At 46.7% G+C, this 26,669-nt stretch overlaps 1 protein-coding gene across 2 annotated transcripts in view; it reads right to left on the reverse strand.

The window, feature by feature from the left end:
• The window catches only part of FAM20C (FAM20C golgi associated secretory pathway kinase), a 60,618-nt gene extending 34,213 nt beyond the window's left edge, over window positions 1–26,405 (reverse strand). Inside the window, exons 1-4 of one of the 2 annotated variants that reach the window (XM_075058381.1) lie at window positions 26,001–26,405; window positions 24,681–25,910; window positions 22,485–22,657; window positions 13,603–13,681 (exon numbers count right to left, since the gene is read on the reverse strand). In XM_075058381.1, coding sequence (XP_074914482.1) covers window positions 13,603–13,681; window positions 22,485–22,657; window positions 24,681–25,219 — 791 coding nt within the window. In that variant the 5' untranslated portion in view covers window positions 25,220–25,910; window positions 26,001–26,405. Of the gene's footprint in view, window positions 1–13,602; window positions 13,682–22,484; window positions 22,658–24,680 lie in introns of both variants that reach the window. The other variant, XM_075058382.1, reaches the window with a different exon arrangement.
• Between the last annotated feature and the right edge of the window lie 264 nt (window positions 26,406–26,669).

Genomic DNA, 26,669 nt, shown 5'->3' on the forward strand with positions numbered 1-26,669 from the left:
GCAGGCTCCCCATCTCCACTGTGGTCTCCAGTTTGGGGCCCCTGTATATCTCCTTCTTTGCGATTCCTCCCTTGGGCATCCTGAATATTTTAGGTCAAGGGAAGGGGATTCCTCCAGCTGATTGACAAACAGAAATGCTGAGATAAGACGAGAAACCAGATCTGGTTCCCTCTGAAACCCAGGAGAGCCCTTCCACCGCGCCCGCCGAGACCCGATAGCCCCAGACCCCGAAAATCGATGTGACCCCTCTCAGAGCCCACCCCGGCCGTGATGGAGGGGAAAAAACTGCCCACTCTGCCCGCAAACCTGCCACAGTACGTGACCCCCCCCCCAAAACAGAGGGGTGGGACAGGGACAGGACCATCCCAACGCCCCCTCGATACGTGCCAGCTGGGAAGACATTTGCCATTTGCCAAGGCAATGGAAATATTCACACCCCGGTGGCGTTTCTCTTGCGACGCAGACCATTTTTAAGTATTCGCCAGATCTGTTAAACAGGAAAATACAAACAACTTCTGATATCCCTTTCCTTGAAAACTGTTTTGGAAAATATGACTCATTTGCTTCCCTTCTAAACAGGAGAAGGTGTATTTTCCAGCACTCCCTGAGGATGCATTTAACCAGAAGCTAAGCCAGATGTAGAAACGTCTGCAGGGGTTTTTGTTCCTTTCATAAAAGAAAGAGGAAAAAAAAAAGAAAAGAAAACCATAAAGCAAGAGTCAAGGTATTACTGGGTTTTAAAGCACTGTTGGCCTTTTGATTACCCTTAAAATCAGATCAGATCACAGAGAAAACACAGCATATGACCAGCTAGAGAAGGTCACATTGCAAAAGAATGCAGGTGGTCTCATTTTTTAACAGCTAATGTAATGGAAGCACAAATCTTCCAGCCACCAAAGAGCCTCTCCTGGTTTGGCAATTGCCACGTATAATATCTGATGAACTCCGATGTCTCACTGCTCAAGGATAAAATCCCAGCAGGCAGGGGCTGAAGGAACAGCTACACAGTCAGAGGGAAAAAATCTTGTATTATTATAGCAGCCACTTATTTTATTCACCAGAATTAAAACCTCTTCACAGATAAAAGTGGGGATTTTTTTTTCATCCCACAAAGCAATTTTAGATTTCTATAGAATCATTCAAAAGCAATTAAAATCCTGCTCCTGTTGATGGATTTGTATTCCTTGCTCGCAGTGATGTCAGGCTTTGAAATTCAGGGCTGTTGAGTGTAATTCTTTGGGGCTTCGGAGTCATTGCTGAGTGCCAGAAAATACCTTCCCTAAGTTCACAGATATTAAATGTCTTTGGTAACACCAAAATAGTTTCAAGGCCTGTAGCTATTAAAATCTAGAAGATATTGCAACAAAGAATCAGTGCAATATCAGGCAATTCGATACACTGCAATTTTACCCTTTTAGTGAGTAAATTTTTAGGGGAAGGGAGAGAAGAGAGAATACAATAATCTAATAACAGTAGAGTTAGATAAGAGGGACGAGGGAGCTTTTCCAAACTGTCCTACTGCATCAAGAGTGATAGACTTACATTGCCAGGGAAAAAAAAAAGAACAAAATCCTTCACAGACAAGCAAGTAAACAACACAAACCCAGTATCTACACAAAAATGATTCATAGCCCTCATCCTTTTAAAGGTCTGTGTTATTTAAACCAGAAAGTGAGCCTCCAATACCAGTGTTTGTTTTGGCTTCGTTTGATGTAACAAAGGAAATTGTTGTTAAAAACGTAATTCAGATGTCAGCAATGTGAGACCATTCCCAATTGCAGAGATGCAAAATGGCAGGATTAATCCTGCTGTGCCTGAAATTGCATGGGAGGGATGAACCCTGATACACAACCCTGAATAAAAGGAACAAGCCATGCCAAACATAATGGGGTTTAGGCACCTCCTGCAATATAGGTACCATTCTGATCCCTGAGAAGGGCTCTCTCCTGCCAAAGGATGCGGCACATAATAGGAAAAGCGTAGGGTCAACAATATTGGGCACAAACCCTTGCCAAAACATCAGCAAAACACTGATCGGTGATTATGACTATTGGCTTATCAGCACCACTGCTGTCTTATCGAGATTGGCATCACCCCAAGAAGCTGGTGTTTGTGGATAAACAGGACAATTTCTTTTCTTAGGCCACATTTAGTCTACAGAATTGCTGCATTGTTGCTCCTTGAAAGGCAAATGCAAAGTAAGTTAAACAAAGCTATAATCATGCTGCTGCCTGACATATGAGATTGTTAGAGGCCACCAGGCAGAACTGGCAGAAGATATGGGCTGGCTCAAAACGATTAGAGCAAAATAAAGTCTTCAAGGACACCGGCAAAGCCCAGCTGAAGTCAGCAGGGGAAGAATTTGTCCCTTCTGCCGCTGCTCTGGGTGCAGCTCGGCACTTTAGGACGGCTTAGGCTGCGGAGAGCAGCGGGGAGGTCGTCACGCTGGAGCTAAAACAGAGGCAAGAATATTTTCTGTCCTAACTTGGGGCTTTCGTAGCACGACCAGCCTAAAAAGAGGTATGTGACCATCCACACGCAGAGCCAGCATTATATTACAGACGGATCCCGCATCCTTCCCAGCATCATATCCTACACAGCAGCACAGCAGGGAACAGGGGGAGGCTGAAAGGCGACAACCGATTTTTTTAAAATATTTTTTTTCATGTTTCTCTTCCTCTAAACTCAGAGTAAAAGGTACAAATAGTCTCACTCCTGCAAATCATGTTTAAACTGCGGCTGTCAGGAAATGAAGGTGGTTGAAGGGGGGGGCTATAAAAGTTGTTCATTATTCCTGCCTTCTTTATGAGCTCCTTCGGTCCCAAAGACAGATGGGTTTGGGAGTGCAGCAGAACAGGGGACTCGTGTGTTCAAAGAAACGACAGGATCCAGGCCTGCAAGGAATTCTTCCCCTCCATCCTTTCAGATTATGGGGTTAATTAATAACAGTTAATTAATGAAGTGTCAATCATCACGAAATGCATGCCTGTGTGAGAAAAGCTGCCCCTGGGGCGATAAGCCTTCCCCGGAGTTATGTTTTAAAGAAAGCCCTTGTGACAATTTCTGCGAAGCCTCGAAGAGGCTGGTTTAATCCTTTTATCCCAGGATTCACTTCTGCCAAGAGCCAGCCTCTCGTAGGAAACCACCTAGCAGAGGTAGTTAAAAAAAGAATTGCTGTGCTGTCGCCTTCAGGGTGAGTCTCTGGAGGACACAGGACAGCGTTGGAGCTGGCCGTCCCCAACAAAACGGGGAGCTGGGGCTGAAAAAATCTCGGAAACTACCTCGTCCTCAGCGATGGAGCGGCAGGAACCAGGGAGAGACCGTGGGGAGTATCGCCTCCGCCGGGAAACACCCCGTGCCCAAAGCAGACACCCCATCGCCGTGCCCGCTCTTCCCACCGTAACTTCGGGAGGGACGGGTATTTGGACAGGAGCACCGAGGAGCTCGGCTCTCGCTCCCCTCTGCCAGATGAACATCCCAGGCTCTTGGCTGCCAGGACATCCGTGCCCATCTGCTTGCGTGGCACGGTGCCCGCTCACAAGTTGTCAGACAATTTCACGGGTGCCAAAAGAGCCGGAATTTGAAGAGGTGGCCTGGATACGCCGCAAAACCCATTTTTTCCGTCTGGCCTCGCCGACTGCTAACGGGAGCAGGACCCCAGCTGGGTTTACACCGCCCGGAGCCGCGGAATCGCTCCGGATCGGCGCTGCCCCGTGGTGCCGCAGCACCAAAGCGGACGTTTCGCCGCTGCTTCGGGCGAAGCGTTAGTGCCCCGAGTGCTACAGAAGCCCATAAAAAGCGGCTCCTGTACCAAAATACCCAGCGCGCGCCAAGAGAACTTCGAGACGCCGTGATACAATCAGGAACACAAAAGCCGGACTCTCCGAAGCAAAGGCACGAGAAGAGCAGGAACCCCCGCGGCTCCCCGCGGGCAGCAACGAGTAGGTCAGGCAGAGCAAAAAAAGGGCACGTTTGGGGCTGAATTCCCCAGCTCTCGTACCTGGGGGCAGGAGGCTGCAAAAAAACCAGATGGATTCAACTTGGAGCTGCTTTTCCCAGCTAATTTTTTTTTTTTTCCAGCTAATTTTTTTTCCTAATTCTCTTCTAATGGGAGAATTAGGCAGGCAACGGGGAAAGCGGGCTCTGCCCTCCTCGGGCACCCTGTTTTATGGGTGTCAGAGCCCCCAGACGTCAGGCTGGCCGCTGGTGGGAACTGGGGGGAGACACGGAGGCTCGTGGGGGCACTGGGTGTCCGCCGAAGGGGACGGCTGCCGTCCCCACCTCGCCCAGGGCTGGCCCGAAGCCTCCTCACTGCATCCCGTCCTTCTGCCGGCAAAAAAAGCCCCGGGGAGGCAGAGCTGGCGTCGGAACCACGGCATCGCTCTTCCCCTCCTCCTGGTTGAGGCTCAACTCAGGGCCCTGACACAGAACCTGGGCTTGCAACACGAAAGGCTGAAAAACCTCTGGGGTTTGTGCCCTGGGAGTCAGATTTTCTGCTTAATAAACCCCTAAAGAATCAGATGCAAAAGAGATTTGTTTGAAATTTTGGCCGGATGACCGTATCGTGGTGAGTCAAACAGGCACAAAATACAGGGAGACACAAATACGCTGGGTCAAAATTCTCTTCTTGTGTATCAGGAGGTAGAATTAAACAAAATACAAGCCAGTCATATTGAAAACTAAAGAAAATAATACCAGTCATTGCTAGATTTCCCCTTAAATCTACAGATTAATTTAACATCTTCATTTCTTTTGCCGCTTCATGCCAGCTAATCAAAGCAGCTTAAAATCCATATACAGCCTGTGTGTATCTGAATCCTGTGTGCAATATTTCTGCTAACTATTACAGGTCTCCATGCACAGCCACGGCGTTATTTGTCCTCTGGCCGGGTGACCACCCCTGCATGAAGAATTTGGACCACCGATTAGCAAGGTTTACAAAAGGGGCTTGAAGTGCTAACAGGATCAGTTGGACGCTGCTGCTGAGAACAGTATCTGGCTTACGTGCTGGCTTGGGGTATTTTATTATCCATAGCACATAATCCAGCACTTTAAACTGCTTCTATTTACAACAGTTTTGTTGTCCCCCCCCACTCTCCAGCTCCCACACATTTGCAGATGCTATTTACTCTGGGTTTCTGCTACTTCTTCACATGCAAATGAGTCTTTCAGGCTTTCTCACTTTTATTTACCCACATGCAGAATGTTATGGCAGGGTGGAAAATTGTAAGTCAACAAGTACTAACACTATTGAACCAGATACTGAAAATGAAAAAAATAAAAAGTCAAAAATGTCCAGCATGTCCTAAAGCTGTGTTATTAACAGCTATTACGGCTATTTTAAACCCACTTTTTTGTTTGTTTACAACAGTGAGTCACCAATAGCACCGCGCCAAGGGCGTCGTTTGGACGGGCGCTGCGCGCTCTCTCCTACGGCTCTCAGCTTTGCCAAAACCTTCCTGTCTTGACCTGCAAGACGCCGTTCCTTCGGTTGTGGGTCTCTCCCGAATGCCACCCAGCCTTCGTCTCGTCACTGACCACACGGGACTGTATCGCCCGAACTGGTGTCCTCCAGCAACGCTGGACGCGGGTCCTCAGCCACCAGACACGCCGTTTCATCAGCTCCATTGCCCTGCTGCTCATCTCCTGCCCCTTCTGAGAGCCAGCAGCCCTAACTCAAGAAACCTGTAGAAATGTTGAGGGCTTGAAGGAGCTGGATGTTCCAAGAGTAAGCAAACTCCAAACAAATGTTGGCGTGAGTGGCCAAATCCCCATCTCCATCCTCCAAAGCATGGGGATCCCCAGAGCTATCCCTGTGTGAGATAAGGACCAAGGGCAGAGGGGGAGCAATTTAGCTCCATAAAACATCCAAAAATAACTCCTTCCAAGGGGGGAGAGGAGAACAGTGCAACTCATCTCCAGGATAAAGCTGTGCGAGCTGCTCCAGAGAGAAAACAGCTTCAGCCTCTAGTTTACACCACAAGTCTTGCACAAATCATTTTCCCTCCCTGCATTTCAGTCTCTTGAGCCTAGTTTAAGGATTATAAATTGTAGAGAAACGGAGACAAATTCCCATGAAATATTTCAGGGTAGTGGTATCTGCATATCCCACTGAAAACATTTTGGACACGTTTTTTTGCTTAGATTTACTAAGGACATCTTACTTCACTGCTGCACCAACGAGTCCCCCGTGTGCCAAGCCCTGTTACTTAGCAGTAAATTACAGGTTATGTATTTCATGCCAGCTCTTCCCTCGATAACATTTGCTGCTTTTCTACACAGATGATACAGGGTAAAATGTGTGAAATAATAAACTGAGGAACTGAAAGTGGGTCTCTGATTAAAAGACAAAGCCACAGGACTGCATTTCTTGGTACGTAGAAAATTAAAATGGAGAAGTAGCTTGATTAAAATCAGACACTGAAGATGCTTCTTTCCTAATACACTGTGGTAACATGTAAAAAAAAAAAAGTTAGCTGCTGCAATAACTGGCTTTAAAGAAAAAATAAACACCAGGATGTCTTTGTTCCCGAAGACTAATTAGCAAGATTCTACAAGCACTTAGAAAGCGGCTAATCAAGCAGAGACACTTCACTACTGTAAAATCTGACTGCCCACTCAGCTTTTCCTTAAAACGGTGATAAGGGGCAGGTACAGTCAGTACCTGTGGCCATTTGCATCTGTGTAAGACACGGACAAAAATAGATACTGAGCATCGCGTTATCATCTGCTGGAGAAACCCCGAACGAGTTGAAAAAGGCAAGGCTTGAATTATTTGTGCAAGAAGCCCCAGTCCCAGGGACTGTGGGGCTGACGTTTCTGTGAGCTGCGGAGTGAAGTCTTCTCCTGCCAGGAGCTGAAGATGCCGTGGGAAGCGAGGGGAGAGGGATTTGGCGGAGAATTCACCAGCAGCGGTGGACGGCAGCTTCCCAGTGCTGGGAAGCGGGATGGGGCTGAACCCCACGGACATGGTGATATCCAGCAAAACAGTCTGCTCCCTCCCACCGCCGGGACTCATCTTGTCCCGTCCCGGCTCCGAGCAGCTCCTGCCCAGCTCCAGGAGGGGAAAACCCAGTGCAGCTCGGCTTGGGACACCACAACAGAGCTGGTGCCCAAAGAGAGGGAAAGAGGTTTGTTTTCTCCTTCCTGGCTGTCAGCACGGTGAAACGCTGCTGTCGCGGTTCCCTGCGGATCCTAATCGAAACGGACAACCTTTGCGCTACCTGGACATTGCAGACGTTGACTCTGGGGTCATTTCATAAACATGCTTGCAGAATTTGAGAACAAATCTCTCCTGGGCTGGATGGGATTGATCAATATTTCAGCCAGCAGTTGCTGAGCTGTGGCAAGGGGAGATGCGGTGCAGGCTGACAGACAGAAGACTGGATTTCACTGCTGTCCAGGGCCATCAGTCAGCCTCAGTCCTAATCCAGCTCCCCTTGAAGTCACCGCAAATTTTCCGGTCTGCATAAATGAGATTTGGACCAGAGGCAGGGCTGAGTCCGAAAACACAATTTGCATTGAAATACTGAAGAAGTCTGCTCTGATGAATAGGATTAGTTATAAAAGAGAAAAATATTTCATGCACAATATACCAAAAGTTAAAGAACTAAAATACTACACGGCAACCTCTACTGTCCTTATTTAGGACCACATTCAGATCTCATGTACTTTAAATATCAAGTGATGTAATTCATCCAGTTCACTCCAGATTTATTCCTGATGTAAGTATGAACAAATCTGCCTGTCAGTCTCACTCGGGTAAACATTTCAGCAGGGATTTGGTAGGTAAGGATTTGAATGACCTTAAAAACCCCAAAATCTCATGGACGAGGTCTACAGAATATCTGATTACTGATTATTACTTCCAGCAGCAAAGAAAACATTTCTTCTTCATGATGTAACGAGACAGCGCTCCTTGCAATTTTAAAATACGCCTATATAAATTGAATTCTGGGATTACCAGCTTCAACCTTTCCGACCAGTTTATTCAGCTTAAGGTCGCCGGTAACACACCTTGCGCAGAACCAGCATTCTCCAGTGACCGGGAGAGTAACACGGCTTAAGCCAAGTGACAAAACACCGCGGCTGGGTTTGTACTTTGCCCTGCGACTGCTCAGTCAGGTTTCACACAGCACATTCCAGTGTGCCGAAGTGTTAATCCTGGAAGGCTTCTAGCATAGCAGCTACTGTATGCATATCTCACTTCTCTAGCTGCTCAGAGAAAACACTGCAATTTGATTTAATTGCTATGTTGACTTATAACAGTATGTTTATACTGGATGCCTGCCAGCTGAAATGCAACAGGTTTGCAAAATATATTTCCTCAAAACAGCATGATATGCAATGTAATAAGGAAAGCAATCTTCCAATGGCCCCGATTCGGAGGTTCATTTCGACTCCTCTGATTTGGAAGCAATGCTACCAATTCGGAAGAATTATACCAGCCTAATTGATATGATAATCAGGCCTGGAGGCTGCATTTCACAGGTACAACAGTCACACTGCAGCTTTGGAAAGGGAATATTACTGTAGGAAATGAAAGCGATTAACAGTTGTTTATATTACGGGGATTGTTTGGCTTATTTAATATCCCTATCAAAAGATGCATTATTTGTTGAGCAATCCTGAAAGGAAATCAAAGAGAAACTTAAAGAACGTTGCTAATCCTTTGTCGCTATATGTATGACATTTAAAAGCCAGTAAAAAGCTTTCCTTTGCCACTCGAAAGAAAAATATTATCTTCCCCATGACCTTGGCTGCTAGATTCCAGCCCAGCTAACAGTGTGGATGTCTTTGAGCCAAAAGATATGCCACAGGAACGTTACGGAAGCTTAAAGGTGAGTGTGCTTGTTTTATTTCGGCAGGGCGCTAGCTTTGCGCTAGACCGTGACTCCCAGCTCATTTTGTGGCTGGTGCTGGGATGGGTCGTGTCTCGGAGGGCTGCAGGAACCAGGAGATGCTCCCACAGCATTTCTACATTTCTACAACATTTCTACAGCAGCGAGTTTCAGGAGGCACAGCGGGGGCAAAAGGTACAAACAAGGCGATCAAGAGTGTTTGATCAGTTAATGAACGGGATTTCGTGAGACAATCGCCTGCGATTCAAGGAGACTGGATTTCATCACCCCAAAAGTCTCTTCTGGCCTGATATCACCCTGATGCTAATTGGTGCGACTTTAATAAAGACTTTACTGCGAACTTCAGTTACTGAAAGAAACAGCCATGTGGCTCTTACCAATCCTGTACTGCGACTTGTAAAAACAGAAGAAAGAAAGATGTTAAAAATATCAAGCAAAATCTAAAGCTGGAACAGAACTGGCTTTTATCTCAGTTTCAGTCAAAAGCGAGTTCACTAGATAGATACACTAGTATTTCTTTGAATGGAACAAATAAACCTCAAAGATTTTATAATGAATACCCTTTCTACACATTTCTACAAAGCAGTCTATAAAACTGGGAATGAGAGATGTCATTCTTAAACACGTACCACAGGACACTTTTCTCACAACTCCTATAACAAAATGCCATTTTCTATTCGATCCTATTCGGCTTTTCCATAAGGAGCTGTAAAAACCTCTCTCAAAATCCTGGCACCAGCATATGCAATAGGAATCCTAACCCTGACTCTGCTGGAGCAGAATCTCCCCCTTCAAGAATAAAGCCTTGGAAAGGAAAAAAATAGTGTGTTGGTTTTGTTGCTGAGCCAGCTATTTAACTCCAGCAGCTAGCAGAAACAAAGGGAAACCAAACAAAACTATAAAGTGCATGTTCTTTTTGGACAAATAAGCCAAAACCCTCTGAAATTTATGGCTCTACACCATCCCTACCTGACTGATAAGTCATATAGAAAGCTGCAGCTGCAGATATCAGCGATCATGTAAATAAATTTTATTATGCTGTACAATACTAGTACAGTTATACACACTAATCATGGGAGAAGGGGAGGTTGTTATTTTTTTCCTGTCCCATATGGTAATAATTTTGTATGATTGAACTGTTATGAGCTAAATAAAACTACACATTAACTGTAAGATACATTGCAAATACATTAAATCTTCCCTGGAGTTTTAGCAAATACTCGCTTTTTCTATGATGCATTTGGAATTAGCAAAGGAATCTACACTGGGCCATAGGATTTATAAAGAGATTTGGCTTGCTCTGCAATACTTTATGGGCAATTATTTCAGAAATGAAGATGCAGAGCGACAAATAAATAAAATAATTGCAGCTGATCAGGCTTTATTTACCGCTATCACATTTCCCTGACTGTTAAGCTTCCCTCCTCTCATTTGCTCCACTAGCCTGAATCAATGACCACATGAGGAGTTGTCAGTTAATGTCAAACACTGAGCACAAAAGGTGCCAAAGGCAGATTCTGGTTTCCTCATTTCCAAATCCTGCCTGGGCCTTTCTGGAGCTGGCTTGCTCCCTGGATAAATTCAACGTGGAATTGGGAGGCTGGGAAAGGGCAGAGCAAGTCAGATGAATTCTGTGGGGTTTCAAGCAATTTGCCAGCGAGTACATTTTGCTGTGACTCCGCTGCAGAAGTCACTGCCAAAGGTCTGGAGATCTCCCCTCCTGCCAGCAGATGCCCGACCGTGTCAGGGAAGGGTTCACAGGTATTATTCAGTTTGGAAGATACTGACTACAGCAATGTATAGCAAAAACAGCTTTCCAGGTAGTTCAAATGAGTCAAATCCAGGTAGAGACTGGTCTCGTGTCTACGTGTTACCCTATATGTACTTCACACCATTCAGCTTTCAGCATTTCACATCCCAGACAGGGTGGGAAACTCTGGATTACCAGTTTTCCTTGGGATCAGGCCTGAAATCCTACTGATGCCAACTTTATTCTCTAAAAAACAGTGGCTCGGTTCAGTTTGATATAGAGACGAAACTCATATTGCCCCCTCCAGCACGGAGAGATAAACTGAGGCCCCAGTTTTCACTTGCGGCTGGACACTCAGTACTATTTAATGTTCCTGTTACCTGGGGTTCATGAAGAAGGTTGCTTGTATGAAGAGGTTTATCAACTCAGGAGAAAGAAAAGCATAATTTCTGCTGCTTCAAAAAGCCATGGAGCTGATAACAGAGTCACAACTGAAACACACAGGATGCACTGCATGGAGACGTCCTGACCATCCACCAAGGGCTTCCTTCACCTCATCTCAGAAGTAGCCACCAAGATGACATTTCATGGTCCTCAAATTATTCTATTTAGAAAAAATGTACTTTATACTGCCAGTCCTGATGACCAGAGATGCCTGGCCCTGACCTGTGAGCTCCCTATAGCCTCCTGTCCTGGGAAGGCACAGCCAGCTTTGAGAAGCCTGGATCAGAAGGGTACCCTGCAGAAAAGAGGGAGCACCAGAAACAGCCCGGAAGGTGCCTAGGGCCTGAAGAAGGTCCTACAAGAAGTCTCATAGCTTTAAAGCCTGATTTTTTATTTTTTTTTTTTAGTTCTAGGCTGCTTATTTCTGTATAAAGAAATGATGCTGCCAACCTCTCCAAGAACTTCATCAACAACAGTCCACAAGCTGGTGAAAGAGGCCAATGGGACCAGATGCCAAAGGAGCTCGGAAGATTTACGCTAGCCGAGCACCTGGCTCCCTGTTCACTGTTATCAGAATGAAGACAAACGCTCGCAAACATCCTTATTCAAAATCACTAATGTGTTCAGCGACGCTCAGCACAAACGCGGCAGCATTGCTACCGTAAGGTGTGGTGCCTGGGAACACGGCAGCTCTAACGCTGCTTTTTCCAGTAGCGTATGTAATGCAAAGAGCGGTGAGAAAATAGGGTGTTGCTGCCCTTCAAATCAAGCAAAGGGAGTGATTAAGACATCATCGTTTTCTGTTATTGTTCTAGTGGATGGTAGTAATTGCTTCTACACAGGAATGTGGCTATACCTCTATTGTCATCCATCATCCTGCTGAGGCTGTGTACAGTACAGTAGAAACGGTAAACTTGTGATTTGACCTCATTAGCATTCCCAGAATTACAATGTCATACCAATGATAAAGATTGAGATTATCTGCATCTGAGCAAACGGAGAACAAACAAATCACACATTATGTAAAAAGCCAACAGCACAACCATGATTCTGCCAAATACTTAAAGGCTGCTCGAACCTGCTGGGTTCTTCATTTCGCATGTGGGACAAGACACAATTAAGAATTGTACCTATATGCATCAAACTTGTAGATATAGGGGAGGGACCCATGAACGGATAATCTGATGATCTGATGATCAGGGAGAGGGCAGAGAGAGGAAGGGAAGATGTTGGAGCAGATGCTCTCTGGCACCACCTTCCCTCTGACTTGTCAGTATTACCTGGGCTTCCTCTGACCTCTCTCAGGCAATCAACGATCCGCTAGAAACAGGGAGAAATTTGTGTGCAATTTGGGAAATAACACAGAGGCATTTGGCCTTTGCACGAATGCTTTGGACTCCCTGGAAGTTCATAGGATTTCCTTGTGATTCCCAGGACGAACACACAGCACGTAAGGAGGGTTCCTGCTCAAACTTGGGTTGAAGGCAAGTGGGACCAATTATTTGGCCCTTCTGGCAGTCAAGTAAGATCAAGTCAAATCTGTACCTGTCTGAGGTCAGAATAGCAAAATCTATAGTGAAACAGGGAATTTCTCAGTCTCCAGCCAGCAGCTTACCCCCTGAGCTGTGCTCCCCACTATCGCTGTAACACAATGCCAACACATATTCCAAACCACTCGTTCTCGGTTACTTTAGTCTTTTATGGACCGTCTTAGAGGAAATTAACTGAACTTCCCTACAGTGGGAACAAAAGGAGGAAATGAATTTATTATTCTGGTGGTACCCTTGACACAGATACTGAGTAGCTTCATTAAACATTTTGCAGCCCCGAGTGTCTTTGCTAAACCCTCTACAATAAGCACAGAGTCATTTTCTTTATTACAACACAAACATACAGGTCAGGATTCAGAACTCATTTACATCTGCTTTGTATCTGAATAACTTCCCTCATCTCAATGGGATCTAGGCAGGCACAAACCAAGGCTGCATCATCCCAGTCCTTCCCTTTCTAGATTCATTACCTTGCAGTACCGCTCTCAGATAAACTTATTTTCATAGGAGTCAGCATAGCCACAGCCAAATGACTAATACGAACCTTTAATACAAACAACAATAAATCAACGGATTAAATATAATTTATCGAACAAATACTATCTAGCTCTTTGCAAAGCTGTTCTGAACCATCCCTCTTGTCTGGCCGTATTCCAGAGGAGCACTGACACGAGATAAAGCTCAGGCCTGCGGAGTAAGTTTACATAAGAAAGAAATGCTGAAAACATCCTGTATTTATGACGGGAGATTTCACAGAGATCAGAGTGAATAACATTCCTGAGAAGGCTGTAATGTATCTGAAGACTCTTTGGTACCTAGTATGAGCCTAGCAGGGCAAGGTTTCCACGGACCCTGAAGCTCTACATTCAGCAGCGAGCCTAGGGAACCAGGCACGTTAACCTTGAGAGATACTACAGTAAACTTTTAACAGCTTAGAAAATAGCAACAGGCTATTCCACCACAATTTCACTTTACAACACAGACTTTTTTTACTTACTTCATCGGTTTGAACAATGCTTGCCCATAGTTCTGGAACGTCATGATCAGCTTCAGCTGGGTGCCTCCTGATTTCATCGCTGTGGGGAAAAAACAAAACCGCTTTAAAATGCTACACGTGGATCTACTTACATTCAGCTTCCTTGAAACAAAATCATGTATCTTTTGCTCTCTATTAGATTCAGCACTGCAGCATCTGAGCACCAAGCAGGGTAATCCGAACTGGACAAAAGATTATTCAGTGGGTGCAGAGTATCAGAGAAGGCTTTGAGCTGCCGACCAGGACTAAAAATGGATCGTACTCCCTGACATGCCTTTGCCTTCTTCAGCTGACCACTACGACCTCCATAAGCACCCTAACTGAGCAACGCGTATAGGAACAGACCATTGGAGTCTTGTTTTCTGTCTTCAATCGCTTTTGGAGTTCCTTCTAACAAGGGACACGCACTGGGGAAGGAGATGGGGGACTTCTGAAGACAACTGCAGCGGGGATGTACAGTCCAATGCGCAGCAGACATCGCCTTCATTAAAAGTATGAGCAGATACTATAGCAATCTCTGCTCTCTGCTGCGATTTCAATAATTGTTGCCGAGCAGTAGAGATACGTAAATTCACCTCCTCTATGCCCAACGGATATGTATCCAAGCCCATCCATTAACCTGAAGGGATCCCAAGGCGGTTCGTACAGGAGAGCAGAGCAGTGGGGAGCGGGTCACTGCTTCTGCTGGGAGAGGGCACGTGGAGGCGGCAGGGACTGGGGTCCACACCGCACACCGAGGGCTGCTTTTGCTCAAACATTAAATGTGCTCACTTGCCAGCTGAAGAGCTAATGGGAATTTAAGACTGACATTTATTCATACCAGTCTGAACAATTTGGACAGTATCATGTTAACAGCCAGATTATAGTGTTTCTAAAGCCTTTTTTTTTAATATAAGAATTCATAAAAACGCATTTCACTTGATGATAAGGCTACTTAAAAAAGATAAATATATACTTTGGCAAACCGGCTGCTTTTTTACCATCTCAATCAAAACTGCTCTGAATAAATGAAATGACCTATACCCTGATTCCTTAATTCACTTCTGTGTTTGGAGAGGCAGGCCATGGCAGTCGTGTCTGTGTGGATGAGTCAGTCCTTTAAAAATGCTTCCTATGAATGACCAGATAATCAATCCCTTTCTTTACAGTTCTGACAAAACCTATGGCAACTGGAGAACTACATAATGTCAAGTTACCTTGCTCTGTAAATTTTGGCTTAGAGCTGCCCTTGTTCCACCTATATAGCTTGTACATTTTTTTCCTCTAACCAATGCCATTAGCTGCACATCCTTTTAATTACTCATCTCTGTGCCTTATTACTGACAGGTCATCAGCTCTCTTTCAGCACTTGTAATCTATATTTTTGCAACAAAATGCTATGCAAATCTGGTCAGTGTAATTATACTTCCCCTAGCATAAAATCCCTCCTGCCTTGCTGTTTTGCTGACCCCAGCCTTCTCTTGCATTTCCAGTTTATCCCAAAGGAACAAATAAATAATTAGAAATTAAAGGGCATTAAATAACTTGTACTGAACAGGTAAAGCAGAAGCACATGGCTTTCACCCATATTAAACTCCCTCTCTTGGGCAGAACGTGTCAGTTGATCCGCACCTGAGGGAAGAAGGAGCAGCAGGCGTTTTTGTACCTAGTCCAGAGCCTGAAGGCAACGAGAAGCAGCAATCCTCCAGCCAAAAACCTACGTGTGCTGCCCTAGGACCATCACAGCCCAGCTACGCGCTCTGGGAACGCTCCTGGTTAGTCCGGACAGCAAAGAGGCAGCTGGAGCTCCCCTGCCATGCCCAGGACCAGCCCCAACCACCTTCCGTGCCCAGCCGCTGCCGAAGGCGCGGGATTTGCCCAGCTCTTTAAGGCAGAACCTGAATTTGCACCCCTGTTTATGTGAGCTATCTCCATATAGGTCAGTACTATCAGCCTCAGTGCCAAAGGGCAGAATTGCCTCCCGTCTGTCAGACACAATCTCCCCAGCCCACCGACCTCAACACAGCTGCTTGCAGACTGCTCACACCAACCGAAGACAGAACGGTTTTTCTCTAAAATTGATGTAATTTATGGTTTTTCATTCAATTCTGAGGAGCTCAGGACTTAGAGATTGGCTCCCTCTCCTCCATGAGACATGTATGTCCAAAATATACCAAAGATCCTGTAAGCCCATGAGAGAAAAGAGAAAGATAGAGCCGATTTTGAGGTCGGGCTGGGAAGCCAAGTGTTTGGGAAATCACAGCAATGCAAAGAAAAAGAAGAAAGGATGTTCCAGCACGCCCTTTTCTAAGCACAAAGTTTCAGATACACTAAGAAGACTGCCTTCTCAGCAAATTGAAGCCACTCGACACATAATGATTTTGTTAGCAGCCGAACTCAACGACGAGTGTGTCATCACCAAGCAGGGAAAGGTATGGAGAAGATTAACAATTCAGAATAATTCTTCCATGAGACACAAAGGCCTGGTTTCCTGTCAGAAGGAATTGAGCTGAAGTAAGACAAAAGCATCTCCCTGGTCTTTTTAGATCCATCTTATTGTATTGCCTTAATTGGTTGCAATAGTAGCCTCGACTGAACACAAGTTTTGCTGGCATGTTGTCCTTCCACTGCTACTAGGAGTCAACTTTGGACCTCCCCAAAACAGACATTGGTGAGAACGGCGTCCCATCGTGCCTTACGGCAGGGTGTGCTGGAAGCCACATGCATCGTGGCCAAAAACCCGTGCCAGAGCTCCGCGTTGGCTTCCCCGCACGTGATCCGGACTCGCACACAGATATTCCCACTTTGGCTGCTCGTTGGGTGCCGCGGATGCGCTGGCCAGGCTGGAGGCGATTCAAAGCCACCCTCCAAGTCCAGACTAGGCAGAGTCTAACATTGTAATCCCTGCAGAGAGGGAAACACCTGAGCTTAGACTGTCCTTCTGAGCTCAGGAAGACCCTTCGTGCACCTCTGAACTAAGCAGACTTGGGAGCAGTCCAGGGTGCCCAAATCTTGGGGGTGGCAATGCCAGAAAAGAGCAGATCTCATTGGAGATGACTCACTCAGACCTCTAGGTCAGATTACTTCCCCTGTCCTAACTTAGCGTTACATCTGCCTACTGCCTTCCCTCTCATTTTCCGAGCTGTATTCCTCCAGGAACTCCCTTTCCTGCTCAGACCTCAGTTAAACAAGTCCCTCTGGCCATTACGGCCAAACAGTAGGAGCCCCGTCATCTTCCAGAAGCTTATCCCAAACCAACACTGTTTGCTCATCCGGACATGCCCTTGTGCCTTCACCTACTGCCCGCAGGAACATTTCTGAAGAAATTGTAATACCCAGAAGCAGCACATACAATTTTCCAAGACACTGGAGGATGCTACTCCATCGCAATCTGTCACGTCTACCATCAGCAGGCTTAGGTGTTTTTAAGAAGGCCTTGCAATGTAAAGCTGTCCTGACTCCAAGGGAACCACTAGTCACACTCTGAATTCACCTTTTTTTTTTTTTTTTAAGATTTCTGAAAATACCGTATCATCACAGGTCATGAACAGCTCTGTAAAAGACTTTATAAACCTGCTAGCTCCCAGCAGGTACCTCAAATCAAGTCTCATACAGTTCCTGGAGGTACTGGCATAGCGTTAAAAACAAATCCCAATACCATCATTACTTCTTATCCTCAGGCAACTCAAAGCCTCTCTTTTCCCCCCAAAGTAGAAGGAAATGGAAAGCAGCATTAACTTTTCTTGCTAACCCACTGCAACGGCTTTCGGGTGTGATCAGAAATCTTCCTAACTTTAGGAGGCTTTGCAAAAAACTCCCTGAGATATCTTTTTGCTCAAGTGTCTGTGGGATTGGAGTCTTGTCCAAAGACTAGTGAAATCGGTGGGATTACTTCTGTTTTCTTGGACAGACTTTGGATCAACCCTCCAAAAATCCCCACTCCATTTACACCTATGAGCCTGTTGTCACGGTCACCTGCCACGTCTGCTACTTCTCCACCTTGTCCCCTCGCCCATACAAGACCTGAATTCCCTTCCTGATCCACAGACACTATCCGATACAGAAGATGCACTACCTCATTTTAAAACGTATCTAGCTGTGCAATGCTAATGCCTGAGAAGCGAGATCCAGTCAAAGCCTGGGATGCAGTTAACATCTGAAACAGAGGACGTTCAGATGCGTTTTGGACTCCTATTTATAGATCAAGCTTAAATCTAACATAAACGTGTTGATTGGCTTTAACAAGTAATACTCTGCCCCAGGCTAGAGACATGGCCCTGTACAAGCTGTAAAGAACATATTGCAAAACAAATTCAAGCCCTCATCATCTCTTAATCTGTTCTTGTTCAGCCAATTCTGCTAACTTTTTTTTCCAAGGCCTTTCTCGGTTTAGTCAAGAGAGGAAAAGACTTCTGGAGGGGAAGAGATCTGTGAAACCATTCAGAGGCTTTGTTGTACATTTTAAGTCCCCTCCTTTCATCTGGAACTGTACATTAAATCAATCTGTTGACTCTTGGCAGATTCATTGTTTTCTTATACAGTAGATCAATGGTGCTACATTTCATTGTGTTTTTCACACGTTCTCAACAGCACTTTTTCCATTCCTTTGGATGAGATTTTTATAATTTCCTTTAGCACCAGAATTTATGTTCAATATTTAGCGTCTTGCCTTTCTCTTTTCTTTTTTTTTTTTAACTGACTTGAAGCAGAGTCCACCTCAGTTAATTGCAGCATTTATTCACTGCTTGAGTAATCTTGTGCGCTTGCTTTCTAATTACTGCCTGTACAAACTGAAGGCATTGCAGGTTCAGAAATGAACTCAGTCAGGTAATGTTTCCAAACCTTTCCAACCAGAGAATTTAAAGAATCAAAAAATAAAACCCAGTGAAACACAGGAATGACAAAAGCTTATTCTGCTCACAGGCAACCCCACAGCACAGCTCCTCTGGACAGCAGTACAAGCAAGACCAAGACCACACTGCCTCTACAATGCACCATCCCATATTTGTTGTTAAACTGCTGACAGCGCTGCCACAATTATGCACAGACGCCTTGTAAATATGCAAGAAAATAGCTAACTATGGTTATTTATGCAGGCAATAAACAGTTATGAAAGGCAAAGGAAATGTGCAATTGCCTGTGCATGTGCTTCTTCTGAAAACTGGGTTTCAGTGCTCAGTGCAAAAGCAATTCTCTCTAGGCTCCTATTTATGGCAAGAGGAAATTTTCAGCGAATTAAATCAAATTAAGAGCTATCCCTTTATGCTGAACAAAATGAATAGGAAATATATATATATATATTGATGCAGGGCACAGAATACATCCTCAGCCTGAAAGCTCTGCGTAACCCTGTCCTTTTCAAGGCCAGCTCTAGGTGTCACTGTGGGAGCTGAATGTGATGCTCCTTCCCATCCATTGATTTGTTCCATTTAAACTTTAACATCAAGAAAATGTCACCTTGGTGCTCCCTGCTCTTGGGAATTGCTTCTGTCACCGTTTTCATTTTAAAATAACACTGCACGTTACAGAGTCGTGTGAGCAGTTCTGATAGATGGCGGGGGATCAATCTGGTCACCACTCTCCTTCATAAATAATGCAAGCTGAGCAGAGAAATTACAATGTGGCTAAGAAAGCCATTTAGCTGCAGTTTGGATCTAATTACTGGAGGTATCGAGAACTCGCACAGCAAATCACCTAATTCTATTAGAGCCAAAGCAAATCTGAACACTGGGAAGAAACTGGATAAAGCAATATCCCATTTCATCTAATGCATGTAAGCCTGGATATTTAATTGTCCTGCTTGCAAAAAGAAGCCTGAAGATTGGGCATTATGAAGGTTTCCATTTATTTGGTACTTCTAACCTGGCATCTTTGCAGCTGCCTTAAAAAAAAGAAAACAAAAAGCAAAACAACAAAAATGGACCGTAAGGAAAAAACCCAGCGAAATTAGAAGATATGCGGGAATATGCAAAACAATATAACAGCCCTATAAATGCCCTTTAGTCAAATATATTACTCTTTATTAATCATCTGACATGCCTTTGAATCCCTGCTGCTGCTCTGCAGTAAGCTGAAAACTGACAGGCGTTATTTTAAAACATATATTTTTAAACACCCAAAGAATTTGCAACAACATAAAATAAGAGATGCTGCACTGTGTAATAAAAAAGAAAGTATATTAACAATATGCTTTTTCTTGCTTTGCAACCTGACAAAACTCCTGAATCCCCACAGAGGCAGGCAGTGGATGCTACCAGCAAAATTCAGATCCTGGCATCTCTACATTGGCAAAAGACCCCTTGCATTTCCATACGCTGGATTTTAGACTGGGATTTATGTGTAGGAATCATTCCCTCTCAGTTCCCACAGCGACCGACACCAATACCGAATGGACCTCATGTTTTAGTTTATGGAAATTGTACTGAATCATTGATAGAAACCATGGCTCGGTGTTTTTGTTAGGGGCATAAGAGGCCCTACTGGGCTCTGAAGAGCCTTGTTCAAACATTAACAGAGAGACAATCCCATAGGAAATCGCTAATAACGATCGTAAATCTTCCTCTGTGGTCCTGTGGCCCTTTCTCCCCCTTGATCTGAGAGCTCTATCAAAATCATAATTAATGGAAACCTCATGACACATCTATACGACACATTAGGTGAAATCATGGCCCCAGGGAGGTAAATGGCAAAACTTCCACTTACGTCACCAGGGTTAGGATTTCACTCCTATTTTTTATGATAACCATTTTGCAGCTAGGTGAACTGAAGCATAGAGAGGTTAAGCAACATGCCCAGAAGCACAAGCGAAGATCAAGCCCAGAAGATCAAGTGAAGAGTGAGTAGTAAACTGTTACTTCTCATTCCTACCTCCCTTTCTCTCCCACCAGCTTCTCTGTCCCTACATCAACCTTAACCATCCCACTACTCTGCAGAAGTGCCAGACTTCGTGGCTCGAATGCTGCCGAATTTGCTGCAAACGCTGCTCTCCTCCTGCGCAGACACCGCGGCTGAGCTCTCAAGTGTTGAAGAGGGAACTAGAGATCGATACACTTAGCAGCCATGCAGTACAAAACACCGCTACGGCCAATGCATTTTGTGTAAACCTCCAGAGATGAGCCAGGAGATGGTTTGCTTGAGCATCACCTCTGCACAGCGCTGGGGACAGCCTGGGCACTGCCGCTCTCTGCGGTTACAGCCTGCGTCTCTTCCTCCTCCATGGGTGTGCTCAAAGAGCAACGCTAACAAATGTGTTATAAAGCGCTGGCTCAGTCCCCATTCGCCCGTGTCACTAATATTCCAGAAACTGGTTGACGGGAGAGGTTAGGAAAGGTGAGGGCTATGTCAAGGAGAAAATCACCCGGGACACATCCGTACAGCGTCCTCGTTACCCTCCCGCCTGGACCAGAGGAGCACAGGCAGAGTTTGCTGCTACCTGGAGCGTCACATCTGAGCTAGAAAAGGGAAAATCCATGGCTTAATTGTCAAACCTGAGCTCCTTAAGGAATCACTCTGATCCAGAGTTTGCGGGACAGAAAACCCATCGCGGGTTAATAAACGAGCCCGTCCGTCACCTCTCATGAGCTAGGTGCCCACTGGACCCTCGAATCCAACATGTGGGATGGCACCTGGGTACCCACAAACTGCTTTACTCAAAATCCTGCCCCAGCGGAGCTGAGAGCTGTGTGCCGAGTACAGCCAGCGGGCAGCTCCATCCACGGAGGCGAAGCATCCTGCATTTTACACCTACTCCATCCGGATCAGCTAAACCAGTCCTCTCTTGATGACAGAGGATCTCCCTTATTCCTGCTCAGCAGCCACCGTGATTCACACGCTGGAAAATGTAAACCTTAGGGCTGCTCGTGCTATTCTTGCCCAGGCCGTTTCCTGCTGAAGCCAGGGGAATTTTTGCCTTGCAGGGTTAAAGACCTGCTGACCTCATCCCACAGCGCCAACACACCATCAGCGCTTTTCCAGAGCTCCTGCTATTTCATCCCTCTGAAACAGACTTAGCAACTTTGCGGTCAGCGCAAGCAACTTCATTTTCTGCGTGGCTGACGGAAACCGCCGGCCGTGCCGCGGCTCCCTACCTCTGCAAACCACGGGGTGTGCATTTGTTTAGTATCCCAGGCCTTTCGTTTGGGGTTGTGTTTTTTTGTTTGGTTAATTTTTTTTTTTTTTTTTCCCTGCGCTGCTACGCAGCTAAATTCAAAGAGACGCACGTTGTCATTACACAGCCCCGGAGAACAGCCCTGAACTGTGTCACCTTGTTTAACCAGAGCCAAAGGTTGACACGGGCACGTACCCGTCGCGGATTTACAAGCAGAATAAACAGAGCTGAACTCTGCTCATCGGGAGCTTGGCTCGCCGGGAGCTCCCTGCGCGATGCCCGGGGAAGCTGCGGCTCCGCAGAGCCCCGCGGTGCCGGATCCTCCTGCAGCCACCGCTGCAGGGCTGCGGGTCAGCCGCCGCTCTCCTTCCTCGGGAAAACGAGCGCTGCCAGACCCAACCTTCGAAATAATAATCGGCTAATCATGCAAATCTAGCTCCTGCGAGATGCTCTCTGCTTTTCTCCATCCTTTTTTTTATTATCGTATTTATTTTAAATAACTGAATAGGGCACTTTCAGCCTGATCGTGACTAAAATGAATGGGGTTTGCCTCGCTGGCAGACTTTTGCGATTATTCAGGTAATACAGAGCTGGCAGTATCTCTTTATGTTAAACAGGGAAAATGAGCACAGAAGTCAGGAAGCAATGTTGTAGGCATGCCAGAGAGAAGCCATGCAAAATATTAATATTCAAACAGCAATGCGATCCTGAACAACGAGCAAATAATGATAAAAAAATGATATATATCTGAACATACCAACACTGGTTATCTTTTGGGAGACCAGGTCTTGTAGTAAAGCCTCAATTGCAGGATTGTGTCTGGAATACAACTCGTACCGATTAATGCCAATGTGGAATTTTAACCAGTTTGGGTAGGAGTCTATGGAGGTTTCTCCAGTTGGCAAAAATTCTTCATTATCTTCGTTTTGCCTACCACCAAAAAAAAAAAAGAACAACACATGAAAAACCCAAAAATGAGGAGAGAAAAATAATGTTACGGTTTGTAACAGGCATCAAGAAACAGGGCTTCAAAATATGACAACTTGGAAAAGCAAAGCCCTACAGGGCTGGGAGAAGTCCCGGGTTTGTCCCCGCTGCACGCCAGGAGCCGGCTCCCACCTGGGGCCAAGGGGGAGATGGATTTTCACCTCCCCTCATCGCGCCTCATTGAACGCCCATGAAAGTCAGGAGCAAAATTCGGGGTGACACCACAGAGCATTAGCAGAGGCCCTTACATAGCAGAAACACAGTGCTGCAAGTTTGATGTTGTGTTTGGGTTGTGTTATGTTGCACACATCTTTCAGGAGTTGGACCCAAACGACAGCATCATCCCGAACCCTTATTTAACAGGGAGCTGGGTCGGGAAATGGAGAGCGCAGCGGTGACCTGACCTCTTCTACCAAACACTCCCACTCTCTCTTCTTCTCTTTTTTAAAAAGAGAGAACGAGAAGAAACTGGATCACTCTGAACCGGCTGCTCAAAAATAACTCTGGATGGTTTTGCCCCTTCCCTATTACAGCAAAGAACTGTTAAAATGACTTTTAACTCCTCAATTTCATGTTAGTTCTGTGAACTTTGGCTGCAGCCACTAAGGAAAATAGGTACAACAGGCAGCTGCATGGTGGACAGCAGCGATAACTTCACTCTTCACCTACTGCCTACACCGTCACATTTCTTCCATCCAGAAGTCCTCTGGTTTTAGTCATCTCCAGATGTTCCTACATTTGTGACTCTTGTTTTTTCTTTTTTTTTTTTTTCCCCCTCTCCTCTCCGAGAAACCAGAACTTCTTCAGGTTATTTCACTTCACAGTCAGTTTTGATTCTTAGATGGAAGGGGCCTGGACAATTCACGCGCTTGTGGGGCGGAAATCAGAAATATTTAGCCTCGCTTTCTAAAGGTTTAGCTCACGCTGGCTGCTCTGCGGCTTGACAGAGCTTTTGCACGGTACAATGCAGCTGTTTAAACATTACAATGTCAGTGTGTTTGGAAGAGGGTGCTGTTGTATTAGACTAAGCCTTTTGATTTTTCAGTCGTTGAAATTTCTCAGCATTTCTTACGAGCCAACGGGGCATACGATTCACAGAGGCAACTAGCTGCTTTGAAGGCTGGAGAGCAGCAGAGGTGCTAGGACCCCGGGAATTAATTGAGGCTGAAAAACGTAGCACGGAGCAGATCCCGAAGGCAGAAATACCTGCTCGGATGAATGCCTTTGTGATACCAGACCTTGCTTGGGAGAAAAGTTCCATCTATTTAACTGCCTGGTCCCACTGCTTAGCCCCCACACCTCTGAGGGGGAGACTGGGAAGGTACCGGAGAGGGAGGCTCTCCGCGCTTGCCCTTTCTTGCGCTGTTTTTCTGGGTAGCGTCTGCCTCCGGCTACGGCCGGAGAAGGGCCACCAGGGCTGGAGAAGGGCTATTGGGGCCGGAGAAGGGCTATCGGGGCCGGAGAAGGGCTATCGGGGCCGGAGAAGGGCTATCGGGGCTGGAGAAGGGCTATAGGGGCCGGAGAAGGGCTATAGGGGCCGGAGAAGGGCTATCAGAGCTGGAGAAGGGCTATCGGGGCTGGAGAAGGGCTATCGGGGCTGGAGAAGGGCTATCGGGGCATACAGACCCCTTTGGCCTGGCCTCAGTAGCCCGGCCTTCTCCCGCTCCTGTGTTTATTCTGGACTTCACGGCTTTTTTCGGAAGGAACGCAACCGGTCGAGCCTGCGTAGGGTTCCTCCTTTTCCCCGGTGCCCCCGAATCGCCCCGTTTAACCCCCTGCCCGCTCCGAGCCGGCCTATTCCATCAATTCCCAGGAACTCAACCCCACGCTCTAAGAGGGAAAGCAGGGACCGGGGCGGGGGGGGGGGGCAGAAGCACCGGGCCACGTTTCCACAGCGGGAGCAACCCCCCAGCCCTCGGTTAAGGACCCGACCGGGTGTGTGTGTCCCCCCCCCCCGGTTACTCACCACTCGGGCTGCTCGGCCGCCCGGGGGTTGAACCTGATGTCGCTGTTGACATTGAAGAGGAGGTCGCCGTCGGCCAGCGGGGGCAGGGCGGCGCGGTAGAGCGGGTGCTGGAAGAGGGCGGCCAGCGGGGCGGCGGCGGCGGCGGTGGCGGCAGCGGGGGGCGGCGGGCGCGGAGCCCCGGGGGCGATCAACCGCCTCGGCCGCGCCGCCGCGCCCCCCCCGCCGCCTCCTCCTCCTCCTCCTCCTCCTCCTCCTCCTCCTCCTCCTCCTCCTCCCGCCGCTTCCCGCGACTGCGAGGAGAGGTTGGAGGCCGGCTCGGCGCTGAAATCCTGCAGGATCCGCAGCGTGTGTTTGCTGGGCCAACGCGGGGCGGCGCGGGGAGGCGAAGCGGCGGGCGGCGGGCAGGAGCAGCCCGGCCGGCCCTCGGGCCCCCGCCGCTCCAACCGCGGCAGGAGGTCGATCATGATGTGCATGGTGCAGGCGACGAGGAACACCATCAGGATCAGGACCCGGAATTTACGGACCAGGAGCATTTTCATGGCCGGGGGGGGTGGGGTGGGGGGGAGTTAATAAATGAGCGGGGGAAGGGAGGGAGAAGCTTTCGTGGAAAAAAGCCCGGACGGGCGTGGGGCTTCCAGCCTCCCCCCCCCCCGCCCCGGGGCTTTGGTTTGCTGCTTTCGGATCGGGAAGCGAGCGATCAAGTCAATAAAGTTATCTCCATAGGCGCCGAGAAACAAACAGGCTAAAAACAATAGGTCCTCATTTCTCAGTATCATCAAGAACTTAGGAGGGGGAGGGAAAAACAAAAATAAATAAAATAAAAGGGGGGGAAAAAAAAATTAAAAAAGGAGCGCCGGACCGAGGCTTTAAAATCAATAGGAAAACAATGCCAGCGGCACTGCAATATATAGAGCCATCTGTTCACGGTTTCTCTCTCTTTTTACTACAGGGATCACAACAAATAGGGAAAAACTGGTTCTTGGAGAGAAACCAGCATCAGACGCTAGCGCTGATTAAATAAAATGATAATAATTAAAAAAAAAAAAAAGACGGGGAGGAGGGAGGGGGAAGAATAATATTAAGAAAACCTGTACGGAAAGGCGACAGAAGAAAAAAAATCATCCATAATATTTGGCTGTGCTGGAAACGCTGACTCCCTTCCTTTGAATTTGACCAGTGATGCAGCAGAAGTGCTCTCCCGCTCGCTTTCGCTCCCTCTCTTCTCTGAGACTGTTTAAGAACATTGGCCGGAAAATAATTTTCTTAGAGCGGTTCCAGTTTCTTCATCCATCGCGTCCAGTGCTTGGGAGAGATTAATACCTTCAACTGAGATCAAGTCTGGGTGGCTGCTGTATCCGAGCTGGGCTTTTGCTTTGGCTTGGGTTGGTTTTTTTTGGCTGCAAAACTGTCTGATGGCACAACTGCAACATAAAGGTTAAATATGGCACAGAAAAAAAAAAGGGGGGGGGGGAGAGGAAGGATTAGAGGAAAGAAACTAATATAAATCAGTAGAGGTTCTTTTTAGCAAAGAGGTCCCGTCTTTGATCTCTGCTGGGTCTTACAGATCTGCCTTTTAGAGAGAGGAAGGGAGAGAGAAAGGGGGAGAGAAGGGAAGAGGGGGGAGAGATCTTTGGCAGGTGCAGAGTGAAACCCTCTTTCAGCTACACTGAATTCTGGAGACTGGTTGGACTAGTAGCTCCGCAGCTCCAGCTTTCAGTGGGTGTGTTAAATATTATGAGCGAGCCATGATTCCTGCCTTCCTCACGTCATAGTTAGGAGATTGGCTAAATAAACGCTACAGTGATAGTAACAGGAAAACCTCAACCAAAAGCGGGGGTTTTTTTTCCCCTCCTCTCCTCCCTCCTTCCCACCCCCATTTTCATTCTACTGCAGCTCCAACTGGGGCAAGGAGAGGGCGTCTGTTCCACAAACGTTTGCAAAAAAAAAAAAAAAAAAAAAGAAAAAGTGGTAGCGGAGAGAGGAATCTGC

This window comes from Buteo buteo, chromosome 27 (genome assembly GCF_964188355.1).
Source record: "Buteo buteo chromosome 27, bButBut1.hap1.1, whole genome shotgun sequence".
Taxonomy (NCBI): Eukaryota; Metazoa; Chordata; class Aves; order Accipitriformes; family Accipitridae; genus Buteo; species Buteo buteo.